At 41.0% G+C, this 22194-nt stretch overlaps 1 protein-coding gene across 4 annotated transcripts in view; it reads left to right on the top strand.

Annotated features, from left to right (window-relative positions):
* SAMD12 (sterile alpha motif domain containing 12) overlaps positions 1–22194 on the top strand; it is a 247132-nt gene that overhangs the window by 125892 nt on the left and 99046 nt on the right. For all 4 annotated transcript variants that reach the window (XM_075213989.1, XM_075213990.1, XM_075213991.1 and 1 more), the window contains exon 3: positions 18605–18734. In XM_075213989.1, the coding sequence (XP_075070090.1) occupies positions 18605–18734 (130 nt within the window). The remainder of the gene's footprint in view (positions 1–18604; positions 18735–22194) is intronic.

Raw genomic sequence — 22194 nt, 5'->3', positions numbered from 1 at the left:
GTAGAAGAATGTTTTGCACGCAAAATTTAGGGTAGCTGCTGCATTGTAAATAGATTGCAGTCTGGTTTTGGGAAGACCAGTAAGAAGAAAATTGCAATAATCAATGCAGGAGACAATGAGTACAAGAATTAAAGTTTTTACAGTGTTTTGTGTGACATACGTATATATTCTGTAATATATCTTAGATATATGTAACAGGATTTTTTACAAACTGGATGTCAGGAACAAAGGACAGTTCCAAGCTAAGAAATGGGCAGCACGGTTTCTTAGTGGTTAGCACTTCTGCCTCACAGCACTGGGGTCATGAGTTTGATTCCCGACCATGGGCTTAACTGTGTGCAGTTTGTATGTTGTCCCTGTGTTTGCGTGGGTTTCCTCCGGGTGCTCCGGTTTCCTTCCACACTCCAAAAACATACTAGTAGGTTAATTGGCTGCTATTAAAATTGCCCTTAGTCTCTTTCAGTCTGTGTGTGTGTATGTTAGGGAATTTAGATTGTAAACTCCAATGGGGCCAGGACTGATGTGAATGAGTTCTCTGTACAGCGCTGCAGAATTAGTGTCACTATACAAATAAAAAAGTTGATGATGACACATATACAGTTTTTGTCATGTAGTCAACAGCTTTAGAGATATCAAGTAATATAGTTAGCTCCATTTTTTGGAGTATAATGCACAAAGAGATAAGACTGAAATCCAGAGGGGCTTATTAGTTTTCCAAGAAAATTTTATAGATAGAGAAGAGGAGAGGGCCTAGCCTTGTAGTACTTCAACTAGTAGAGCAATGGGTAAAAAGTTGGGTCCAAAACAGTTGTGGTTTGATGAGTAGGATGAGAACCAGGACAGGACAATGTCCTGAAGACCTGGAGAAGGTCGTGTTTGTATAAGAAGTAAGTTGTCAACAGTGTCAAATGCAGCAGAGAGTTCTGGGAAAATCAGGAGAGAATATTGGCTTGAGAATGAATGATTGACTCATTGATTGCCTTAGTAAGTGCAATCTCTGAAGCATTGGGAATCAAAGGCTAACTGGCGAGGGTCCGATAGTTTGTGTGAGGAAAGGAAGTATGTGAGGCCAGTATAGGCAAGAAGCTTGAGGGGGCATGGGAGCTGAGAGTTGGGACTAGTTTGATGCCAGACAAGCCTAAATTATTAGCAATCACTGAAAACTACTTTATTCAGGATCAAGAACTCTTCACACATAATGCTTTTAAAATGAGAAGTGCAGTATTTCAGTATTATATATTATACTTCTATAATAAATTAATAAATATAAAGGAACTAAGGTTCCGTTCATAATTGAACCTATACCAATTGAATCATTAATGAAAAATAAACCAGATTCCTCTGCCTCATATTATGTAGTTTAACTATCGCTATGGAAGTGTTTTCCTTATGAATCCTGGGTTCTGGGGCTGAAGTCACAGTTGTAATTGCAGCCACTTTTACCGGCTCATAAACAGAATAACAAGTACAAAACTGCAATTGAGATCTGCTGGCCTGTTTAATGGCTCCTCCAGTTTCTGTGTAGCCATGACAGAAATGCCAGTATCTAAAAGCTTTCAGTGTTCACGTTCACCAATCACATTCATGGTGCACCAATCATGGTTTGCATAAAAATGAATGTTTTAAAATATTTACGTTAACAGTATTTAACTGCTACTGTGTTCTAAGTTCGTGTTTGAGGTTCGCCACTTTCAATTAAAAGTCGTTAACGTGTTTATTTAGACTAAAATGTGCTTGAGAAATTCAGGTAGATGTTTAAATTTTTGTTCTGATTCAACAAATTGATTTGAGAAACAATATGCTGCCGGTCTAGTGATTATACAATTCTGTTGTATTTTATTACTTTCAATTAGAGATGCTGAGGCTCGGTTTCCCCGAGAACCGAACAAACCGAACTTAGCAGATCCGAGTACAGAGCCGAGCCTTTCACGCTTTTTCGGATTTGAAAATTAGGCAAAATGTCATCATTGTGTCGTTGGATCTCGGGATTTTTGGATTCCTTTTTAAGATCCAACATAACGGTGGGCGGTAGTTAGGGCCCAAGGACAATTCCATCTTGCACCATTTTTCTTTTCTGCTACTGCTGTGTGACAATGTGTCCTAGATGTGCTAGGAACAGCCGTGTGTTTGTGTCATTGCTCTGTCGCTTACCATCCAGCCAGGTCGCTGCAGTATTTGTCTGAAAGTGTATGATAATAATATTGTGATCTGTGAGGTGGTCAAAATTGACTGCAAATGATTTGAAATTAGTGTTATTGAGGTTAATAATAATGTAGGAACAAAAAAAAAGAGCAAAATTGTGTGATTTTAGCATATTTTAGGATTTTTTTCTAAAAAATCCAAAGCCAAAACCAAAACCAAAACACACGAAGGCGGTTTTTCCAAATCCAAAACACAAAGCTAATCCAGATACAAAAACAAAACCAGTTCACGGGGGTCAGTGAGCATCTCTACTTTCAATTAGTGTGTTAATGAGTACTCCACCTTCAGCCAACATTATCTTAATGGTTTTATGCGTCCCCTGTTCAACGTTTACTAAATATTTAGCTTTGCCTTTCTAGGATATCTATGTGCTCTGTTGCAGCCCTGGAATAAGATCCTGCGGTGTCATATCGCAATGTGATTGTTTTATACAGAGAGTAGATTTGGCGACAAACATAGGACACGTTAGCTGATCATATAAAGACTTGGCTGAAAAACACAGGAGACCAGCAGTATAAGAGCATGTATTTCGTAGTTGCCAAAAATTTTATATATTTTCCAGGGACACTGAGACTGTCCCTCTATGACTGATGCTCCTGGTACTGTCTCATAGAACATTGGAGCACTACAGTCCTTCTAAAAATATTTGCTGCATTTAATAGAAGTTTCCGTTTTTTGGCGGTTCAAGTACTCCTGTTCAGTAACTGTTCACGTCGAAGCCTAGAGAACAAGAGGAATATTATTCAATGCGGTTGGTCAATACTGAAAAATAAGGACAGAAATTTCTATGGACCGAACGTAGACATGCTGCAGATTTGTGTGCTGTTAATTCAGTTGCGCGTAGTTTTATGTTCATTTATAGATTTTTAGCTACTGATTTTTCCCCCTGACACATTTAGTGCCTAACAACATGCGGTATTGGATCTGAAATAAAGCATTCTGCATTCTAATTAACCCAGAGGTCACTGGTTATAGCGGTTTAGAATGTTGTGGACTCCTATACCTCCATTCATTCTAGTTTTTGTTTTGGGACTATCGAGAGGTCAATAAAACCAATATGCGATAATAGCAATAGAGCCCCTGCCATCCAACCACAAAGTAAAAAACACCAAACCTAAGCGACAGAATGGTAAAAAGTTATTTTGTTTCTTAGAAAGTACATTTCTAATGCAACAAAACAGTGATCCATACATGATTTGTGGTTTTATTAATTGTGACACTCAAGGGGGCGAAACAAGCCACCGGACATCATCATCATCATCATCAGTTATTTATATAGCGCCACTAATTCTGCAGAGAACTCACTCACATCAGTCCCTGCCCCATTGGAGGCTTACAGTCTAAATTCAATAACATACACAGAGACTGAGAGAGAGGCCAAGGTCAATTTTTTGATAGCAGCCAATTAACCTACTAGTATGTTTTTGGAGTGTAGGAGGAAGCCGGAGCACCCGGAGGAAACCCACGCAAACAGAGGGAGAACATACAAACTCTACACAGATAAGGCCATGGTCGGGAATCGAACTCATGACCCCAGTGCTGTGAGGCAGAAGTGCTAACCACTAGGCCACTGTGTGTATATCACCCAACATCATGGTCTATGGTGTGCAAGGAAAAATCTGTAATGTTACGTAGCTGTGGAACGCCCCCCGTGCCCTTTCCAGAGACACTCCACGGCACTTTACTATGCCCCAAGTTGTCGCCTATGTACTAAGGTGCCCATGAAACAAAAATGATGTAGGCATGACGACAAGGCCTTCGAAGCAATATATCCTAGAGCGCATTGAGAATATTAGAAAAGCATATAGTTAAAATTTAAAACCACTTACCTCGGGTAAGCGCCATTCCTTGGCTGACCATGGTAGGAATCCGCCAGGTCTTGTGGCATTCGCTATGGTCAAACTAAAAATAGGAGGAGGAATTTTAACAAAAAAATGCTGTCTATGCTAACTTTCAGCGCTAAACTAGATAGAGTTCTCAAATTAAGTATAGCTATCATAACTCTCTTATAATAGCTTTGAATAGCAACATCTTATAACATAAATCTGTCTGATTATTATTAATCTTCTTATTAGGATGGGGCTATGTGGTTTTGCAATTGGATGGTCTTGTTAGAAGCAGACCCACAAAAAGTTGAACCTGAACTACACTTATAATTCACCACATATAATACGAGGTTATCATGTATTGAGATTCCCTATCACAACATTGTGAATAACATTTTTAGAAGATAATGTGTAATAATTTAAATAGATTAATTAAATAAATTAAACAGTGCATTTACTTATTGTACGAGCAATAAGTACATGTAAAATGATACTTTAAAGACATTGTGAGACTGTTAGGAACCCCTCCAGCCGGCACAACACAACCCGGAATCTACTCTGCCAATCAGGTGTTCACTGTAGCCCCTGATGGTGGGGACAGACTGGGCCGCAGACTGACAGAGGGTCGGGAAGTGTGTACCGGCTGGGGAGAACCCAGGCAAGAAGAGTCAGGTCCACGCAGAGGTCAAGGGCCGGCAGCAGACAACAGTATCAGTAAACAAGCTGAGGTCAGGGGTCACAGGCAAATAGCAGAACCGGTAAGCAGGCCAGAGATCAGGGTCACAGGAAACACGAGCGAAGTCCAATTCAAAGCCAAGGGTCATACACGGGGAGTCAGTAGTGGTATCAGAATACAGGAACAGGAACTAGCAGGTCAGCAGACTGGAGCACAGAAGCTATAACCGGCAGTGAGGCTGCAGACCTCACTGCCTTAAATACTAGTGGCCACCAATCAGAGCCTAGCTCTGAATCACACACAGCCCCCTGCCTGATTAATGTATCAGGCATTAATCAGCCCACAGGCTTGTTAAATCAAGCCACAGGAAGTTTTACCTTCTGCGCATGCGTGCCCGGCTTCCTCCGTTGCCGGGACGCAGCGCAGGGGACAGAGCTTCCGACCGTTGCCTTGGCAACGGTCGGCCAGGATCCGGAAGGGACGCCCCGGTCGTCAAGGTGACGGCCGGGACGCCAGAAGCGAGCCGCGGCTGCTGTGAGTACCGCTGCGGCTCGTGACAGAGACTGAGATATTATGTACAGCAAATGTACATATAGGAATACTTACAAATTATCAGAAATATATACATGGAATATATATTGTGGCATGGCCACTCTTCTGGTGATGCACACACAACAACTTCTTGCTTGGTTACTTTGCTTTATTGACAGGATGACAAAGTTTTTAGCAACATAAAGCTCCACACACTGTCTTGTGACCCTAATGCTAAATAGATAGAGACCAGCTCTCTAGACACCAGCCACTATCTAGCACCGGTCACACTGTGCAAATGAATAAGACTAGTTTAAATACTTTAAACTCCTCCCCAGCTTGATGGACAGGTCACACTCCCACCTTGCCTTTAGAAAGGAGTCCTCTGCAGGTGTTCTGTTTGATTGCTCTCACTTCAGACATACCCTGTCAGCTTGCTGTTAGCTGTGGAAAAATATCCCTCTAAAACAATGTAAGTTTAAATAACACACATGTCCTCCACATATTTACCTTTTAACTAGATGCATTGTTATGTGAATCTTTGTCACAATATGCAGAAGAATTGATAGGGGCATATTCAATTGTCCGTGATTTCCGTTGCGGAAAAATATATTACCGGTATTACGGTAATAGCAAGCCGGATTTCAGCGAGAAAAGTACCGTAATACTGGTATTTACACGCACTACTACGGTAATGACGTAATAGTGCGCGGGGCGCGTTACTTTTGGCTGTAACGCCAACAATTGAATATGCCTCTTATAGTCTTAATACAGCGATGGGCAACAGGTGGCCCTAGGGCCATTCATTATTTCTGCTAATATATACAAACCCCTCGTGACCATGGCAGCCAAGTGACATTTCGGGCAACTTCTTGGGGTCTTTTGAATAACCTGTGATGAGGGGGGGTGGGGTGGGCACAATAGGTGTTTGGGTCCTTCCACTACAAAGGCGGGCCAGGCCCTCACTTGGTGCCCCTGCTCATGACCCAATCTTTAGTTGAGTAAACCAACCCATCTCCGAAATTCAGGGCCCCGCAGGGACCATCCAATTTCTGGCTATACATACTTTGGCCAAGGGGAAATGATCAGACAGATATTGGCCACAATGGTTTTTCCTAAGCGTTTTTTTGGTGTTAACCCAAATATAATAATTCTCGGAGATACTCCAGTCTCTAGTTTGCAATTTAATGCTGCTAACCAAAATCTGTGAACCACGCGACAAGCCCATAATTGGTGGCAAAAAGTACATGACCTTGTAACCACATTGTGGGCAGTTTGTTACTTCATTAGTGCTACATTTTTTAAATCTGACTGGCGATAGATACGCCCTTTGCAATACAGAAAGCTGAATTTGCTGAAACCTAGTACAAAGGGCTTTCCCTAATGAATTAGACTATCCCTCATTGTCAAAACAAATAAACCGCCTTCCCAATTTAAACGGAGTGCCAAATTATCCCCAAACAAAAAGTCGTCACTCCACCCCCAAATATTAAGGAATTTGTAAATCATTATATAAAGCTGTCCTAGGGATTCCACTCTCAGTTTGAATTTTTTGGAAAAGATTTTATGTGATTCTGCCTATGAAGTTGGCCCACCTTAGTTGTCCCATTGGAGCTCCTCAATTAACCCTTTCCATCGTTAACCATTTTGAGTATTATCCACTGCGTCACAGTATAGCGTCCGGATCTAATTCTGAATAATGCAAAATCATATGCACCAAATTCCATATATTCACTGCCTGTATTATGAGAAGTATTTTACTCCTGTACTTACCCATTAATTGCACCTGCAGTGGTGTATGTCGTTCAGTTTCATTATGCAGTATACTATCCTGACCCACTATCCATCCCCCACCCAATCATGCAATTTCACGTCGCTCAATTAACACTTCACTGTAACAAATTAAATAAATTATTAATAAAACACTTTATTACCATATTATTTGTATTTGTGATTGACAGACAACACATATAGTAAAATATTCATGAACAGTAATACATACACATCGCAGTCACTCTCGCAGAATATTTTTCATGTTCGGCATTTTGTTTAATACAAATTAACACTATTTAACTAATGTGCACAATATTTGTGTCACTTTCTAGTGATACTAAAGAAATGATGGAAGAATCTCACAATCAGAGCAGCACTTAATTATTATAATTAATGTATTTAATTATTATAATTTCCAGACACTTCACCATAAATAGGTCCCTGTCTTTTATATTAACACACCATTAATATTAAGCACAATTATGGCTTATTTAAATTTAATTTAGGCTACTTGTGATAATCACCACATTCATAATAATATTTACATAATATAGATTTATATATATATATATATATATATATATATATATATATATATATATATATTGAGAGAGAGAAATAGACATATGATTATTTATTCATCTATTAACTTATTAATTTATTTAATTTTTCATTTATTTCTGCATATAAATAGCATTCACTGAATAAATGTATAGAAAAATATTATTACCCTTATCAAGAACTTGATTTTGTTAGTATTACCAATTTACATATCGACTAGGTCAAAATTATTAACTATCTTATTCCATGTATACTTATATGGGATAATACAAATATCAGTAAATATATGACAATATATGGAGATACTAATTTGAGGAGGAATATATAACACACAATAAGTGTTAGATCCAAGATTTCATGATAATATCAATTTAATTGAATATTGGGTTAGTATTCTTACCTAAAAGCGATTGATTACATTCTGCCCATTAAGAAACAATCTGGATTATGGATTTGCCGTCCTGACTGTCACTCAAAACACCCCAACAATAGAGGGATCGGACTATAGACTATAGAGGAACAGTAAGCAGTGATTGACTTCAGTTAGATGTCAATAAACATTTTAGCCTTAGATTGGCTGACTAACTTTTAAATGAGATGATTGACATGTAGCAAGGTTTAATCCTCGACAAAGTGCAGACAAAACGTAAGTCAGTGACATTCTGGAATCTGGTTAACTCTGATCACGATAGAGGTGCAATAGTAACGATACGCACAATAATCATTGTGTCAAGCTGAGATTCCAATAACACTTGAATTTTATATTTATAAATCGAGAATAATATAATATTTAAAATAGAGAAAATCGACCTTTGACAGTGAGATAGTTCATAGTACTGCACAGGGGGCCACTAAGAACAGGTTACAATAAATGAAGCTAATGCCTAGTTCTATCAAACCTTCTAAGAATGAGAAGTTGCCCATAGCAACCAATCAGATCCTAACTATCATGTATCTAGTACATTCTAGAAAATTATAGCTAGAATCTGATTGGTTGCTATGGGCAACACATCAACTTCTCCTTTTTAGAAGTCATCATCATTTATTTATATAGTGCCAACATATTCCGTAGCGCTTTAGAATTGGGGACAAACATTGTAAACTAATAAACAAACTGGGTAAAACAGACCAAGAGGTGAGAAGTCCCTGCTCGCAAGCTTACAATCTATTGGAAGTCTTGATAAATATACCCCTAAGACACAAAATATGATATTGATATAGAGGTGAGGCAGATAATTATTAACTGATACACTGTTCCAGTAGCAACAAAAAGTAATCAGTCTGAGACATTGCAGAATCCATATATCATGAAAATATAATCTGCTGTTAGACTTTAGACAGTTTACTTAATTAGAATCTAGCAGTGATACCTATGTTTCTAGTGATGAAAAATTGCATTGCTACTATAATTGGTCAATATAGTAATGCCCATGATATCAATGAATGAACAGTACAATGTGAAATATAAAAATAAGTTAGTTCACAGAAGTGAAAACAAATATTTAAATTTCGACTATACTATCATTCAGATAATCACAGGGATTGGCTATAAACTTGTGAGATACTGAATTAAATCAATACATAACATCTAAGACCAACACTAAAATGAATCTTAAAAATAATCTACATGTGGAAATACAGACCTTAGCGGAATTCAGTTATAAGTTCCATCAACATATATTTCCAACAGAAGGAAGTTTTTTTTTAAAGAAATTTTAGTTCTACTTTTAATATGTTTGTCAGAGTTTCTTTATCTCTGTCACAATTCTGTTTATAATTGTTAATCCAATATTTCACCCTAAAGAGAGATCTAGATGATTTTGTTTGTGAATTAATATAGTTTAATGTATTTAAAAAAAAAATTGTAATAGTCCACCTGAGTAACTCTTTGAAAACATTCCGGTCTATTGATAACTGTTTTGTGTGTAAGCAGCAAAATAACTAGATATCAAAAGGGATCATGCATTATTTGCAAAATGCATCAAGTATAAATAGCTGCTTTGTATAAAATTAATATTTGACATGGATAATGAACTCCTGGGCATCACATGGGCTGAGCTGTGATTGTCGTCCTATTGGTACATGGGCCACTGGCTGGGACTAAACTAGACAGGAGCAAATGAACTGTCTTACTACTTCAACTCCAATAAATAGAGTAGGTTTTCACAGGAATGAGGCAAGTAGCATGGGAAGGTATCTAACATATGGAGGCACGATGATATTGAGGCATAAGGGAGGAGATGGGGTTGATTAAAAATAAAAGGAGTCAGACAGTTTAGAGGACTGAGCGGGTTGGACAGTCAAGACATGAGGGAGGAGATGGACAAGAGGCACGAGGGGAGAGGGCAAGAGGCATGAGGGGAGAGGAGGACAAGAGGCATGAGGGGAGAGGAGGACAAGAGGCATGAGGGGAGAGGCTGACAAGAGGCATGAGGGGAGAGGCGGGCAAGAGGCATGAGGGGAGAGGAGGACAAGAGGCATGAGGGGAGAGGTGGACAAGAGGCATGAGGGGAGAGGTGGGCATGAGGGGAGAGGAGGACAAGAGGCATGAGGGGAGAGGAGGACAAGAGGCATGAGGGGAGAAGCGGACAAGAGGCATGAGGGGAGAGGAGGACAAGAGGCATGAGGGGAGAGGAGGACAAGAAGCATGAGGGGAGAGGCGGACAAGAGGCATGAGGGGAGAGGCAGACAAGAGGCATGAGGGGAGAGTCGGACAAGAGGCATGAGGGGAGAGGCAGACAAGAGGCATGAGGGGAGAGGCGAACAAGAGGCATGAGGGGAGAGGAGGACAAGAGGCATGAGGGGAGAGGAGACAAGAGGCATGAGGGGAGAGGCTGACAAGAGGCATGAGGGAGAGACGGGCAAGAGGCATGAGGGGAGAGACGGGCAAGAGGCATGAGGGGAGAGACGGGCAAGAGGCATGAGGGGAGAGACGGGCAAGAGGCATGAGGGGAGAGGAGGACAAGAGGCATGAGGGGAGAGGCGGACAAGAGGCATGAGGGGAGAGGGGACAAGAGGCATGAGGGGAGAGGCTGACAAGAGGCATGAGGGGAGAGATGAGCAAGAGGCATGAGGGGAGAGGCGGACAAGAGGCATTAGGGGAGAGGCGGACAAGAGGCATGAGGGAGGAGATGGACAAGATGCATGAGGGGAGAGGCGGACAAGAGGCATGAGGGGAGAGGCGGACAAGAGGCATGAGGGGAAAGGCGGACAAGAGGCATGAGGGGAGAGGCTGACAAGAGGCATGAGGGGAGAGGCGGACAAGAGGCATGAGGGAGGAGATGGACAAGAGGCATGAGGCGAGAGGCGGACAAGAGGCATGAGGGGAGAGGCTGACAAGACGCATGAGGGGAGAGGCGGACAAGAGGCATGAGGGGAGAGGCGGACAAGAGGCATGAGGGAGGAGATGGACAAGATGCATGAGGGGAGAGGCGGACAAGAGGCATGAGGGGAGAGGCAGAAAAGAGGCATTGAGGGGAGAGGCGGACAAGAGGCACAGGGCAGAAGACAGACATGAGGTATGAAAGATAAACAGACATGAGGTGGGAGGCAGTCAAGCAGGGGCAGGCTGAGCTGGGGGGCAGGGGGGCATCTGTCCCCCGGGCCGGACCCATAGAGGGCTATCTTGGGCTGGGTCAATGGGCCACCAGCATTTTTTGTCCTTTAAAATAGGCTGCTGAGTTCAGTTTTGCCCCCCGGGCTGAACTTTGCCAGCCCTCCCCTGCAGTCAAGAGGTGTGAGTTTGAAGGCAGGTAAGAGGCATAAGTTTGGAGGCAGGCGAGAGGCATGTGGTGGGAGGCAAGTAAAGGGATATGAGTTTGGAGTCTGACAAGAGGTGGGAGGTGAAAGGCAGACAAGACGCATGAGGTGGGATGTAGATAAGAGGCATGTGGTGGGATGTAGACAAGAGGCATAAGTTTGGATGTAGACAAGAGGTGGAAGGTGGGAGACAGACAAGAGGCACGAGGTGGAATGCAGATAAGAGGTGTGAGGTGGGAGACAGACAAGAGGCATGAGGTGTGAGACAGACAAGAGGCACGAGGTGGAATGCAGATAAGAGGTGTGAGGTGGGAGACAGACAAGAGGCATGAGGTGGGAGGCAGATAAGAGGTGTGAGGTGGATGGCAGACAAGAGGCATGAGGTGGGAGACAGACAAGAGGCATGAGTTGGGAGACAAACAAGAGGCATGAGGTGGGAGGCAGATAAGAGGCATGAGGTGGGAGGCAGACAAGAGGTGGGAGACAGACAAGAGGCATTAGGTAGGAGGCAGATAAGAGGCATGAGGTGGGAGGCAGATAAGAGGCATGAGGTGAGAGGTAGATAAGAGGCATGAGAGGGTTTTACAGACAAGAGTCAAGGGCGGCATATTTTCCATTTTGCTGATGTTTTAGCGATAAGCCATAGCTGGTCAAAACTTAATTTAATTTGCTTAAGAACTTGATCATTTTAGTGTCACCTATCATTAGAACATATGGAAGAAACACAACATTTCACAGTGATCCTTTTCTAAACTGACACCAGTGGCTATGTGTTAGAGAGATCAAACCTCTCTGCAGTCATCTGCTACTCACACAAACGCCTAAAATACAGCTATAATCATTTGCAGAGTATTTTGTGCTGTGGGTATAGCGCCATTTCTAGCGAGCTTATATTGATTTACCTGATATTGCTTTTAAGAACTGTGCAAATACACAATTACAATTTATTTATTTGTATTACCTTAAGTCACGGCTGCCCGTATAGCCTATTGATTTCTATTTTTCTCACAATGCAAGAAATTTTCACAACACACAGACTAATGCAGTGTGTGCTTCTCCGCGCTGAATGGAAAATTGCCCACTTAAATCTTTTCTTTTTGGATTTCAAAGGCTACAAATACACTTTCACTTTTCATTCTATTTATTCCTCAAGGACCAAGATTTCGTTCAGCTTGATAATATTTATTCTCATGCTGAAGACATACACTAGCGTGAAAAAATTAGTAAATGGTAAGATAGTTTTACAGTAGTATTATGCTGTATATATAAAAACCTGAATTAGTTATTACAGTTCATTACTGACATCACAATTCTGTAATAAGGTTAGTAAAAATGTCCAATGTTTATTTTTACCCGAGGGTCCAGAACATACTTGCCAACTTTTAACATGTCGCCTCCGGGAGATTCTGGACGTGCTATGTGTAGGGGGCGTGACTAGGTAATTTCCATACCATGGCCCTGCCTACAATTGCACGGCAGGGGTGGGGCTATGATAATTTGATTTGCTGCAGATCTCATCATCAAGACCCTTGATTGGCTTGCGTTGCTGTACTGGGGACTACATCATATATTTAATAATGAAAAGTAAATATAATAAGAAAAATTCATATAAAGCATGTGGGTTGCTTAAACAACATTATTATATAGTACAAAATTATTTCAAATTTGTTTGATATCGAAAGAACACATAAAATACAATATATATCTTAACATTTGTAAGGCTCTAATCCACCCAATCAATAAAAAACACTTCTGTTAAAATCAATCATATATAATCATCCAAACATAACAGGACTCCGTTCAAATCCCCCAATATTCGCCTGAATATATTCTGGATGCAAATCACCAGTTGATTTTATAACGCAGATAGACACCCAGTGAATGATAAAACACAAAGATTTCAACTAGAGTCTGCATGTCGGCATGGCTACGGTTCCATCCATTGTGTGCTTTCCTAACTGAATTGTTGTTGGTAAATCAATTATCAATATATCACTAATTATATTATTTTCTAATCTCTCACCCACTCTGATGGAAACTACCAATCATTCCACTGAGTCTGCACTCACAAAAGTCATCAATGATATACTTTCAACAATGTCTATGGGTCACTTCTCATACTCATCCTCATGGACCTCTCTGCTACTTTTGACAGTGTTGAGCACGTTTTTCTTGTGCACACCCTCACTCCAATGGCCTTTGTGACATAGTTATATCCTGTTTCACCTCCTATCCATCAAACTGCTCCTTTAGTGTCTCTACCTCAGGCACATCCTACCCTCCACTCTCTATCTGTTGGGGGACTCTGTTCTTGGTCCTCTTGTTTTATCACTGCATACCTCTTCTTTTGGGGAACTAATTTGTTCATTCAGACACCAGTACCACCTTTTTGTTGATGACACCTCTACCTCTCTTCCCTTTTGGCACTACCTCGTGTAACCAACTGTCTCTCTGCTATCTCCACATGGATGTTCCAACTCTAACTAAGGCGCAACATGTCCATAATATAGCTTACCATCTTCCTTCTCCCAGAGTTACCACCTCCCCTTGAGTCACCCTTCACCCTCAATAGCCAGAATTTCCGCAGTCTCTCAAGGCTGCTGCCTTTTTGTCACAGTCGACTCTGCCCTCTGCTTTATTCCTCACATTCAGTCTCTCTTTCATTCCTGTTGCCTGTACCTTCAAAATATTGCCAGAATATGCCCTTTTCTTACCCAAGATTCTACCAATCTTCTTCCACTCTCTCATCATCTCACGCCTTGGCTACTGCAACCTCCTCATTTCTGGCATTCCCCTCACCTATATATCCCCAATTAAATCTATCTTAAATACTTCCAACAAGATTAATCTTTCTCTCTCGCTCTACATTTGCTGTACCCCTTCTCAAATAGCTACACATGCTTCTTGTGTCCTCCAGGATCAAATTCAAATTACTCACCCTTACCTACAAAGCCATCAACAACACCCCTTCATACATCTCAAATCTCATTTCAACATAATCTCCCTCTCACCCTCTTAGATCTACCTCTGACCTGCGCCTTGTCTCATCTCTGGTAACTACCTCTCACACCCACCTACAAGACTTCCCCTGTGCTGCTCCCCACTTATGGAACTCCCTACCACGCTCAATCAGACTCTCCCACAGCCTTCAAGTCTTGCACACTCTCTGAAAACCCATCTCTTTATTACAGCTTACCTTACTCCTACCAATACTACCCACATTAATGCACCCTCACATCTCTCCCAATCTCCACTCTGAGCCACACTCGCTCCTCTTGACTCAGCTGTGCCCTCTTCCTCTTAGAGTGTAAGCTCCTCACCGAGCAGGGCCCTCCCTACTCTTCGTTTTAATGTCTGCATTGATATTGTCTAACATATATGTCCCTGTTATTCCCACTGTCTTTTCTTGCGGAGAATTGTGGCGCCTTACAAGTCAACAATAAAAATAATAACAATAATAAGGAAGCTTTTTATTTTGCCGCTATTTTCCATGTCAGTGTATTTCAGCAGTATATAATCTTATGTCATTTGGCCATTATCTGCCCTCTGCTTAGGGCTGGAATCACTCCAGTGCTTTGTACGCCTGTGCTTTTGCAGCTTTTGTAGGAAGTCACGTTTCCACTCAAATGTTATGTGTCTGTAAGATAGCACAAGTCTGCTTCACTGAAGAAATAAGGCTCTTAGGGGGTGGGGAAAGGTCACTGTAATTCTAAATGCACCACACTTCCATATTTTATCTATGAAGTGGACAAGGTAAGTACGAAGCTATCCAGGAGGTCCTCCTCCGTTCTGAGGTGCCAGATTTGGATAGAAGACTCTTGCCTTGTTTGTATTCTCATTTCTCTTTTATTTTATGTGTCATTTTTCATTCACTCCTAAAGTTTTAAAACACAATTCTCAGTTACCTTGAATGCTCAAGGCAGCAGCATTATGTCTATAGAGCTTTGGAGAACTTAAACCTCAGTTTCTTTCAGCTTGTCTCCAAATTATATATGTTGGGTGATACTCCCTTTTACAGGTACAATGGCGAAACCGCATACCATAAAAACAATAAATTATATTTTTAAGTCCCCCCCCCCATCCCCAATTGAATATAAGTGCCTCCATGTTTGAGAGACGCTTTGTTAAAAGGTAGACATGTATAGAACGTTCAGAATAATGGAACCACTGGGGAGACTGTTTTTGGTATATTATATTTCCATCCCCAACAATAAGAGAAAAAATGTGGTTACATATGAAAAACCGCATGTGTTAAACCTTTACACACACACACACACACACACACACACACACACACACACTCACTGTGCCATACCGCCACTTTTCCTACTGACTTATAAAACTATCAAATTCCAGTTCTAAATTTCCTCCTGTCTCCAGTACTCCATTGTGATCCCTGTGATCTACCCCTGCATTCTGTTACTAGTCTCTGAGTTTCCTTTGGTTCTGACCTGTCTCCTGATTTCTCTCCTGGAATATATTTTGGCTAATGCCGCTCTCTTGGCTTCTGACTCCAGCTCGTTTCACTACTCCTTCGGATCATCCCTCTCTACCTCGCTTCCTGGCTGACTTGACTTGGACCATTTGACTACACTCATTCACTAACTACTTTGCTGGCACTGTCTAGGAGAACCTCAACCTGCGTATCTCCTGGCAAATACCAAGGGCGTGTTAGACTCCGTGTCTCCTAGCTCAGTAGTGCCAATCCCAGCAAGTAGGTACCATCTACAACCTCAGTCGTGACAATTTGTTAGTTTTTCAAAGAGTCTGCAGGCTCATGCTGCAGAAAGGGGTAATCCCTTACACTCCTCTGCACAAAGGACACATGTACACAGGTGGAAGACATGGGGGTGATTAATTTCTTGTTTAATAAAATAGTACTGGGCAGGAAGCATAAATGGGTGGTTTGGTGTTTTGAGTGGGGGAGACGATGCTGAGCTACTTTACCGGTGACTAGGCAGGAGGTCTATGTCTATCCAGAGGGGGTCTCCTGGTGTCATCCTGACAAGAGTGTGCTTTGGATTACTGGTAAAATGTACAATTAAAGCCCCTTTATTCGAGAAAGAAGGCATTGTGTCTGTCTTATGCCAGGTGTCAGATTCACACACACACATATATACATATATATATATATATATGTGTGTGTGTATATTACGTGCTATATCTATTTATGTATGTGGAAATGCACCTATTTACCCATTGCACACAAACATGCCGTCATTTTTTTTTTAGAGTTGACCCTGTAAAATCAGCCTGCACACACTGTGGCGGGAGATTGTGGGTCTTGCTAAAAATACAAAATTTTGGAAAGAGTGAAAACATTTCGATGCCCATCCTACTACCACTTTGGGACAGACTCTCACGTATTGTCTGAGAGACTGCTGAATTTCGGAGAGCACTTAGACTCCCGGTAGAGCAGGTCACCCTTCAGTGGGTGAGATCTTGATGATGTATTCAATGCAGGGCCTTACTGATGCAAATTGTGTTATAATGGCCATTCCCCCCCCCCCCCCCACACACACACTGTGGGATGACGTGAACTGGAACATTGCGCAGCAGGCGGGGCCGCGATGAGACAATTTCTGTCCTAACTCTCCCTCACTTGTCCAGTATTGGTAGGCCCGCCGCTTCATTAATGTAAACCTTTTCTGTTTTTCTCCTAAACTACTGCTCAGTTTAGCTTACTCTATGGGGCATATTCAATTGTCGCGGGTTACTGCGGCATTAAAACTACTACCGTTATTACGGTAATAGTAAGCTGGATTTCAGCTCGCAGCTCCCTGAGACGCGAGAAAATTACCGTAATAACGGTTTTTCCGTGGTCCGTGAAGCGAGAGATTTTTGGCCGACAATTGAATATGCCCCTATGTCTTTGTTAATCCTGAGAGTGAGAAATCATCGGAACTGTCTTTATAACATGTGTTACTTTTTTACATTTGAATATTTTTATTATATTGATAGTATAAAAGCATGTACCTGTGTCAGATGCACCTGAATGGTACAAGAGCTGTCCCACTGAAAGTGTAGGACAACTCCTGATTACTACCTGCTTAGCTCACGTAAAATGAAAAGTGCTTTTGCAGGAAAAAGACTCTGCAGACAACCTAAAACCAGGAATTGCCCTCCTAAATAACTCTGCCCCTGTTTAATTTCTCTTAAATGTATTGTCCTTTAAAATTATTTACATTTTCTTATTTTTTTGCACAATATGGAGCACATTCAACTCCCCAGCATTGCGTCGAGCTAGGACCACCCAGATCCGCAAAGAGCTTCCCGTCAGAAAAAGCATTAATTTTGCCCCCTGCAAATGCCATCATTTTCACACACAGATCCATGCACATTCATTTCATATGCAGCAAAATAGATTGTAAGCTCAACTGGACAGGGAAAATTTGGTGGAAAACGTTTGTGTACAGTGTTGCGTAAGTTTGTATATGCTATATAAAAAAACAAATCGGTAATAAAATCTACCGGTAAATAGGGTATAAATAGGAATGTATAAAAAAACACACCATAGCAATTACATATATGCTTAAATATTTATGAAATAAAATAAAAATATTTATCATTTTGACATAAATTTTCCTTTAACATATTACCAATTTGAGTGGACTTGAGTGAAATATTCCTCTCTCAGTTGTCAGAGCCAAGTTCATTATAAGGTGATAATGTTTTGTGCACTTTGTACGACTGACTTGTTGTTTTGTGTTTTTATTGTTTTCTAGTTTTCACGCCGTGCTTTGTTTAGTTTCCTTAACTGTGAACATATTTTTCTCTCTGCCGATCCTCTGTGGTTTTGTGCCCAAAATAGGACTGATATCTTTCTACCAGGAAATCGAAGAACCTTTGAATACATTTAAATAGTTCACTAATGAACCTAGCACCACCTGAAGATAGAATATGTTCAGATACTGCCTTTTCTCTCGGAATCGTACACTTTTGTTCCTCTATATCACAACTCTTCCCTGCAGATGAAGTATTATGTTTTATTGAATGTATTAGAATTCTTTATTTTCAATTCTTGAATATCCTAACCCCCCCCCCCCCCCTTCCCTTCCCACGTATTTGATAAAAGCAGATGTGTAGGATGTTTGAATACCAAAGCTAATGACTACTTGCCCATGTTCATTTTTTAGGAAACAATTTCTGTAAAAGTGCGTCACCTTTGCCAGCCATTAGCAACCGTTTCCTGCTTGGTTAATGGTTTTCGCTTCTGTGAAATGTCACATATTGTTGAAAATAGTTTGATTTTTGCTCTTTGTTTTTTTTTTTCCAGCCTAATATTGTTAAAGCAACCAAACCCGTAGCATTTTGGACGCAGCACGATGTATGCAAGTGGCTGAAGAAGCATTGCCTGAACCAACATCAGCTCTACAATGAGTCCTTCAAGGAGCACGACATAACTGGTAAATCCATTGCTGACTAATATACATTTTTCAGATTTATAGAATTCCACAGAGCCGCATTCGGTCCTATCGGTGTATATGACCCAATGTTATTGTCTATGCTTTTCAGGGACTATTTAAAATTTAATATGCAGATTGGGGATTTAGACTTCCTGTATGTGGACAGATGTGATCATCCTAACATATTGGTTTTCATCTAATTGTCCCCATATTATTTAGTGTGTAGGCAATAAATGATCAATACACATTGTTGACAGTGTCTAGCGTAAAGGTATTAGTTACAGAATCAGTTGTTATTTGCTCATGCTTGGAATCTTCGTATGATGGACATTCTAGCCAGGTTTGGTCGGCCAGATTGTAATGTTTGTGTGTATGTGGAGAGTCACAAATGGTCACTTGAATCTAAATCATACTAAATGCAGTTGTTGTGTTTCCTCATTTTTGTGGCTGATTAGATGGATGAAGTGATTGCTTTGTTAACAAGAAAACGATTGTACATAGCCGTAGCTTCTGCATCTCCAAATCAATAATTTCTAGGCTCTGAGAGTGCTGTTTTTTGAGTTGACGCAGATTGTGTCATTGGGGCCAGAATTTTATGCGCCCCCTTCTAGTGTTTGAGGCAACACAAGTACACTGCCGTCTTGGCCGCCAACAAGCCTGTCCCCAAATCTCCCATCACTCTTGCCACTGCCCATGAGCACAGTGAGGACTGGATGAAGTAGGGACTGGATAAAGTAGGGACACCGGTGACAAATGCTTCTTCTCTCTCGCTTGTCCCCACGTCTTCTACCTCACTGTGCTCCTGCCATGAGCGGCCGGTGATTGGAACCTTGGAGGAGTTGGGGAGAGCTACATTGGGGACATTGGGGAATGAGGACCTTTTTTTCTGCCCCATTTGGGATGGTGCCACCTGAGACAAGGGTCTCATTCATGCCCCTTGGGAAGAACAACCCTGACAGTAAGGTTAACTTACATTCACAATAGTTTGTCAAATTATACAAATGTCAAGTGCATGAAATCTCTCTTACATAATGTGACAAATTTATCTTGGAATTAGCAGAATTTTCTGTAACAATCTGAGTTTCAAAGGCTGTTGTAAAAAAATGAGCAGAGTGAGTGTTTGTCAAACATCACAAATTTATATAATGAAGATAAGGGGGCAGCTCTTCTGACATGAAGCCAATGAAGCTATATCAAATACAAACTACTTTTGAGGCTTCCTCTTGAGTTTCACTAAAACAAATGGTTACTTAAGTCCGGTTTATAAATCCTCCCTGGTATACAGGGCTGTGGGCACAAGTTGTGCCATCTTCTATATGACACTGTGCCTTCAGCTAGATGCCTCACCTCAACATACATCTCACCAGCATTGGGAAGAGTAGCCGGCTTCCATGTCTAACTTGATACATCCGTTTATGAATTTCTTTCTTCCAATCCCTGACCACTTATTCATCTAGATCAGTGCTGGTGGACAGGAGGACAGGGCAGGGGTCCTTCTAACTAAAAAGGTTCTTAAATTATTCAATGTGGTTGGTTTGAGGATTTCAAACTTGTTACAGGGATGATTGTGATTTTTTTGCTGGTTCGATTTGGTTCAACAGATTGAAATTGGTGGCATCTTTACTTCTAACCATTAGTCATTTCTATCTGATGCTTATGCCTAGAGATTCCACCATGATAATGAAGTGTAACCTATACGGGAATGGTCATGCCCTTGTGAACTGGAATGGAAAAAAAATAACTACCAGTAGTAGTTTAATTAATGAAATTATACTTCAACTTATGATGAATCTATCCCTGAAATACTGAAGTGTTTTTATCATCTTGCAGGCTGTCACTATAAATAAGATTCCTTATTTAGCTCTGCTTAACAGCTATCCAACCATTTCTTACTTGTTTTATCCTTCCTGAAATACATATTTACGGCTTAGGAACAAGATTATGGGCTAGATTTACTAAACTGCAGGTTTGAAAAAGTGGAGATGTTGCCTATAGCAGCCAATCAGATTCTAGTTATCATTTATTTAGTGCATTCTACAAATGACAGCTAGAATCTGATTGGTTGCTATAGGCAACATCTCCACTTTTTCAAACCCGCAGTTTAGTAAATATACCCCTATGTCTTTCTTCTTTACCACTGAAACTCTTATGACATACCCAACTGTCCTGATCTAGACGGGACAGTCTGGCACATTTCTAAGGTCATGTTGAAGTTGGAAGGTATGTTTCACACGATGAGCAGAGACATGATTGGCTGCTGCACACAATTGAAGGGTGTTTTTTCGGGGAGGGAAGGGGTTTGGAGCGTGGCCTAGTTTTAGAAGAGCTGGGTACACACCGGTACACGTTACATTTGTTCTGATTGCCTAGTGAAAAATGTCAGCGGGTATTCTTATGAAGTTATATTATTATGCTCTTTGATTTGTAAGGCGACAGAGTGCTCCACAGTGCCGGACAGGGGAGAACAGGCCCTACAAGCGAAGGGGGGCAAGGGGCTAAAGCCCCAGGCCCATGCTAGTAGGTAGATCCGTTCATACCTTTCAGGTGTATGGTTCCAAGCTCTCCAGTGGGGGAGTACCCTAAAGTTACATCACCGACCAGCCTCCATCGAGACGTGAATGATTTGTGCTCTGTTGCACGTATTGAACTAGACTAGCTAGTTCTGGAAAACGCTTGTGACATTTTTAGTGGCACAAAGAAAAGGACAATGAGTCAGTAGACTCCAATTCCATTCAACAATAATCTTTACCCTGAAGTGACGGATGATTAAGTGGAGCGGGACCCAAAAAGTCCTTTAGCGCAGGCCTTGTGATCGCTCTCCGTAGCCTTGGTTGAGAAAACAGGGCATGGCTAAAACACAGACATAAAAGGTAGACAAGAAACATACAGACATGAAAACAAACATTAAGGATGGCCGTGCTCGTGAGCTTAAACCAGGTTACACAGAGCAGGTAGCAATTTTGTAGGCTGAACCTCTTGCATTGGTTCTGTGAATATATTACACAGGTAATTTTCCCAAACAATTTTGAATGGCAGATGCAAATTTAAAATGCTGCCCACTTGCGGATCCTAGGGCAAGTTGTGAGGTCCTCCAAAATATCCCTTCTGTACCACACAGTTCTAGATGCTGTTACCCCTTGTTATTAATTTTTTTTACTATTAAATAACTAAACATTTTAAATTAAATGTTCAGTATTTACAAAACAAACAACTATTTACTATTTACTTGCCAACAAAAAAGAAAATTCTTGAAAACTTTTTCTTTTTGTTTCCAAGCTACCACTTCGTAAAAACAGAACATACTTTTTCCTTGGAACGATACGGCATCTGACCTTGACTACGACACCTTTGAATTATGGTTTTATTTTATTTTTTTTAATAGCCCCAGTCACCTTGCAGCGTGTTATGGGTAAAAAGTATAGTCTTTGTAAGAGACAATAACTTATTTCCAGCACAGAGC

Source organism: Mixophyes fleayi, chromosome 5 (assembly GCF_038048845.1).
Source record: "Mixophyes fleayi isolate aMixFle1 chromosome 5, aMixFle1.hap1, whole genome shotgun sequence".
In the NCBI taxonomy this organism is placed as follows: domain Eukaryota; kingdom Metazoa; phylum Chordata; class Amphibia; order Anura; family Limnodynastidae; genus Mixophyes; species Mixophyes fleayi.
This window is presented reverse-complemented; position numbering and strand designations above follow the sequence as displayed.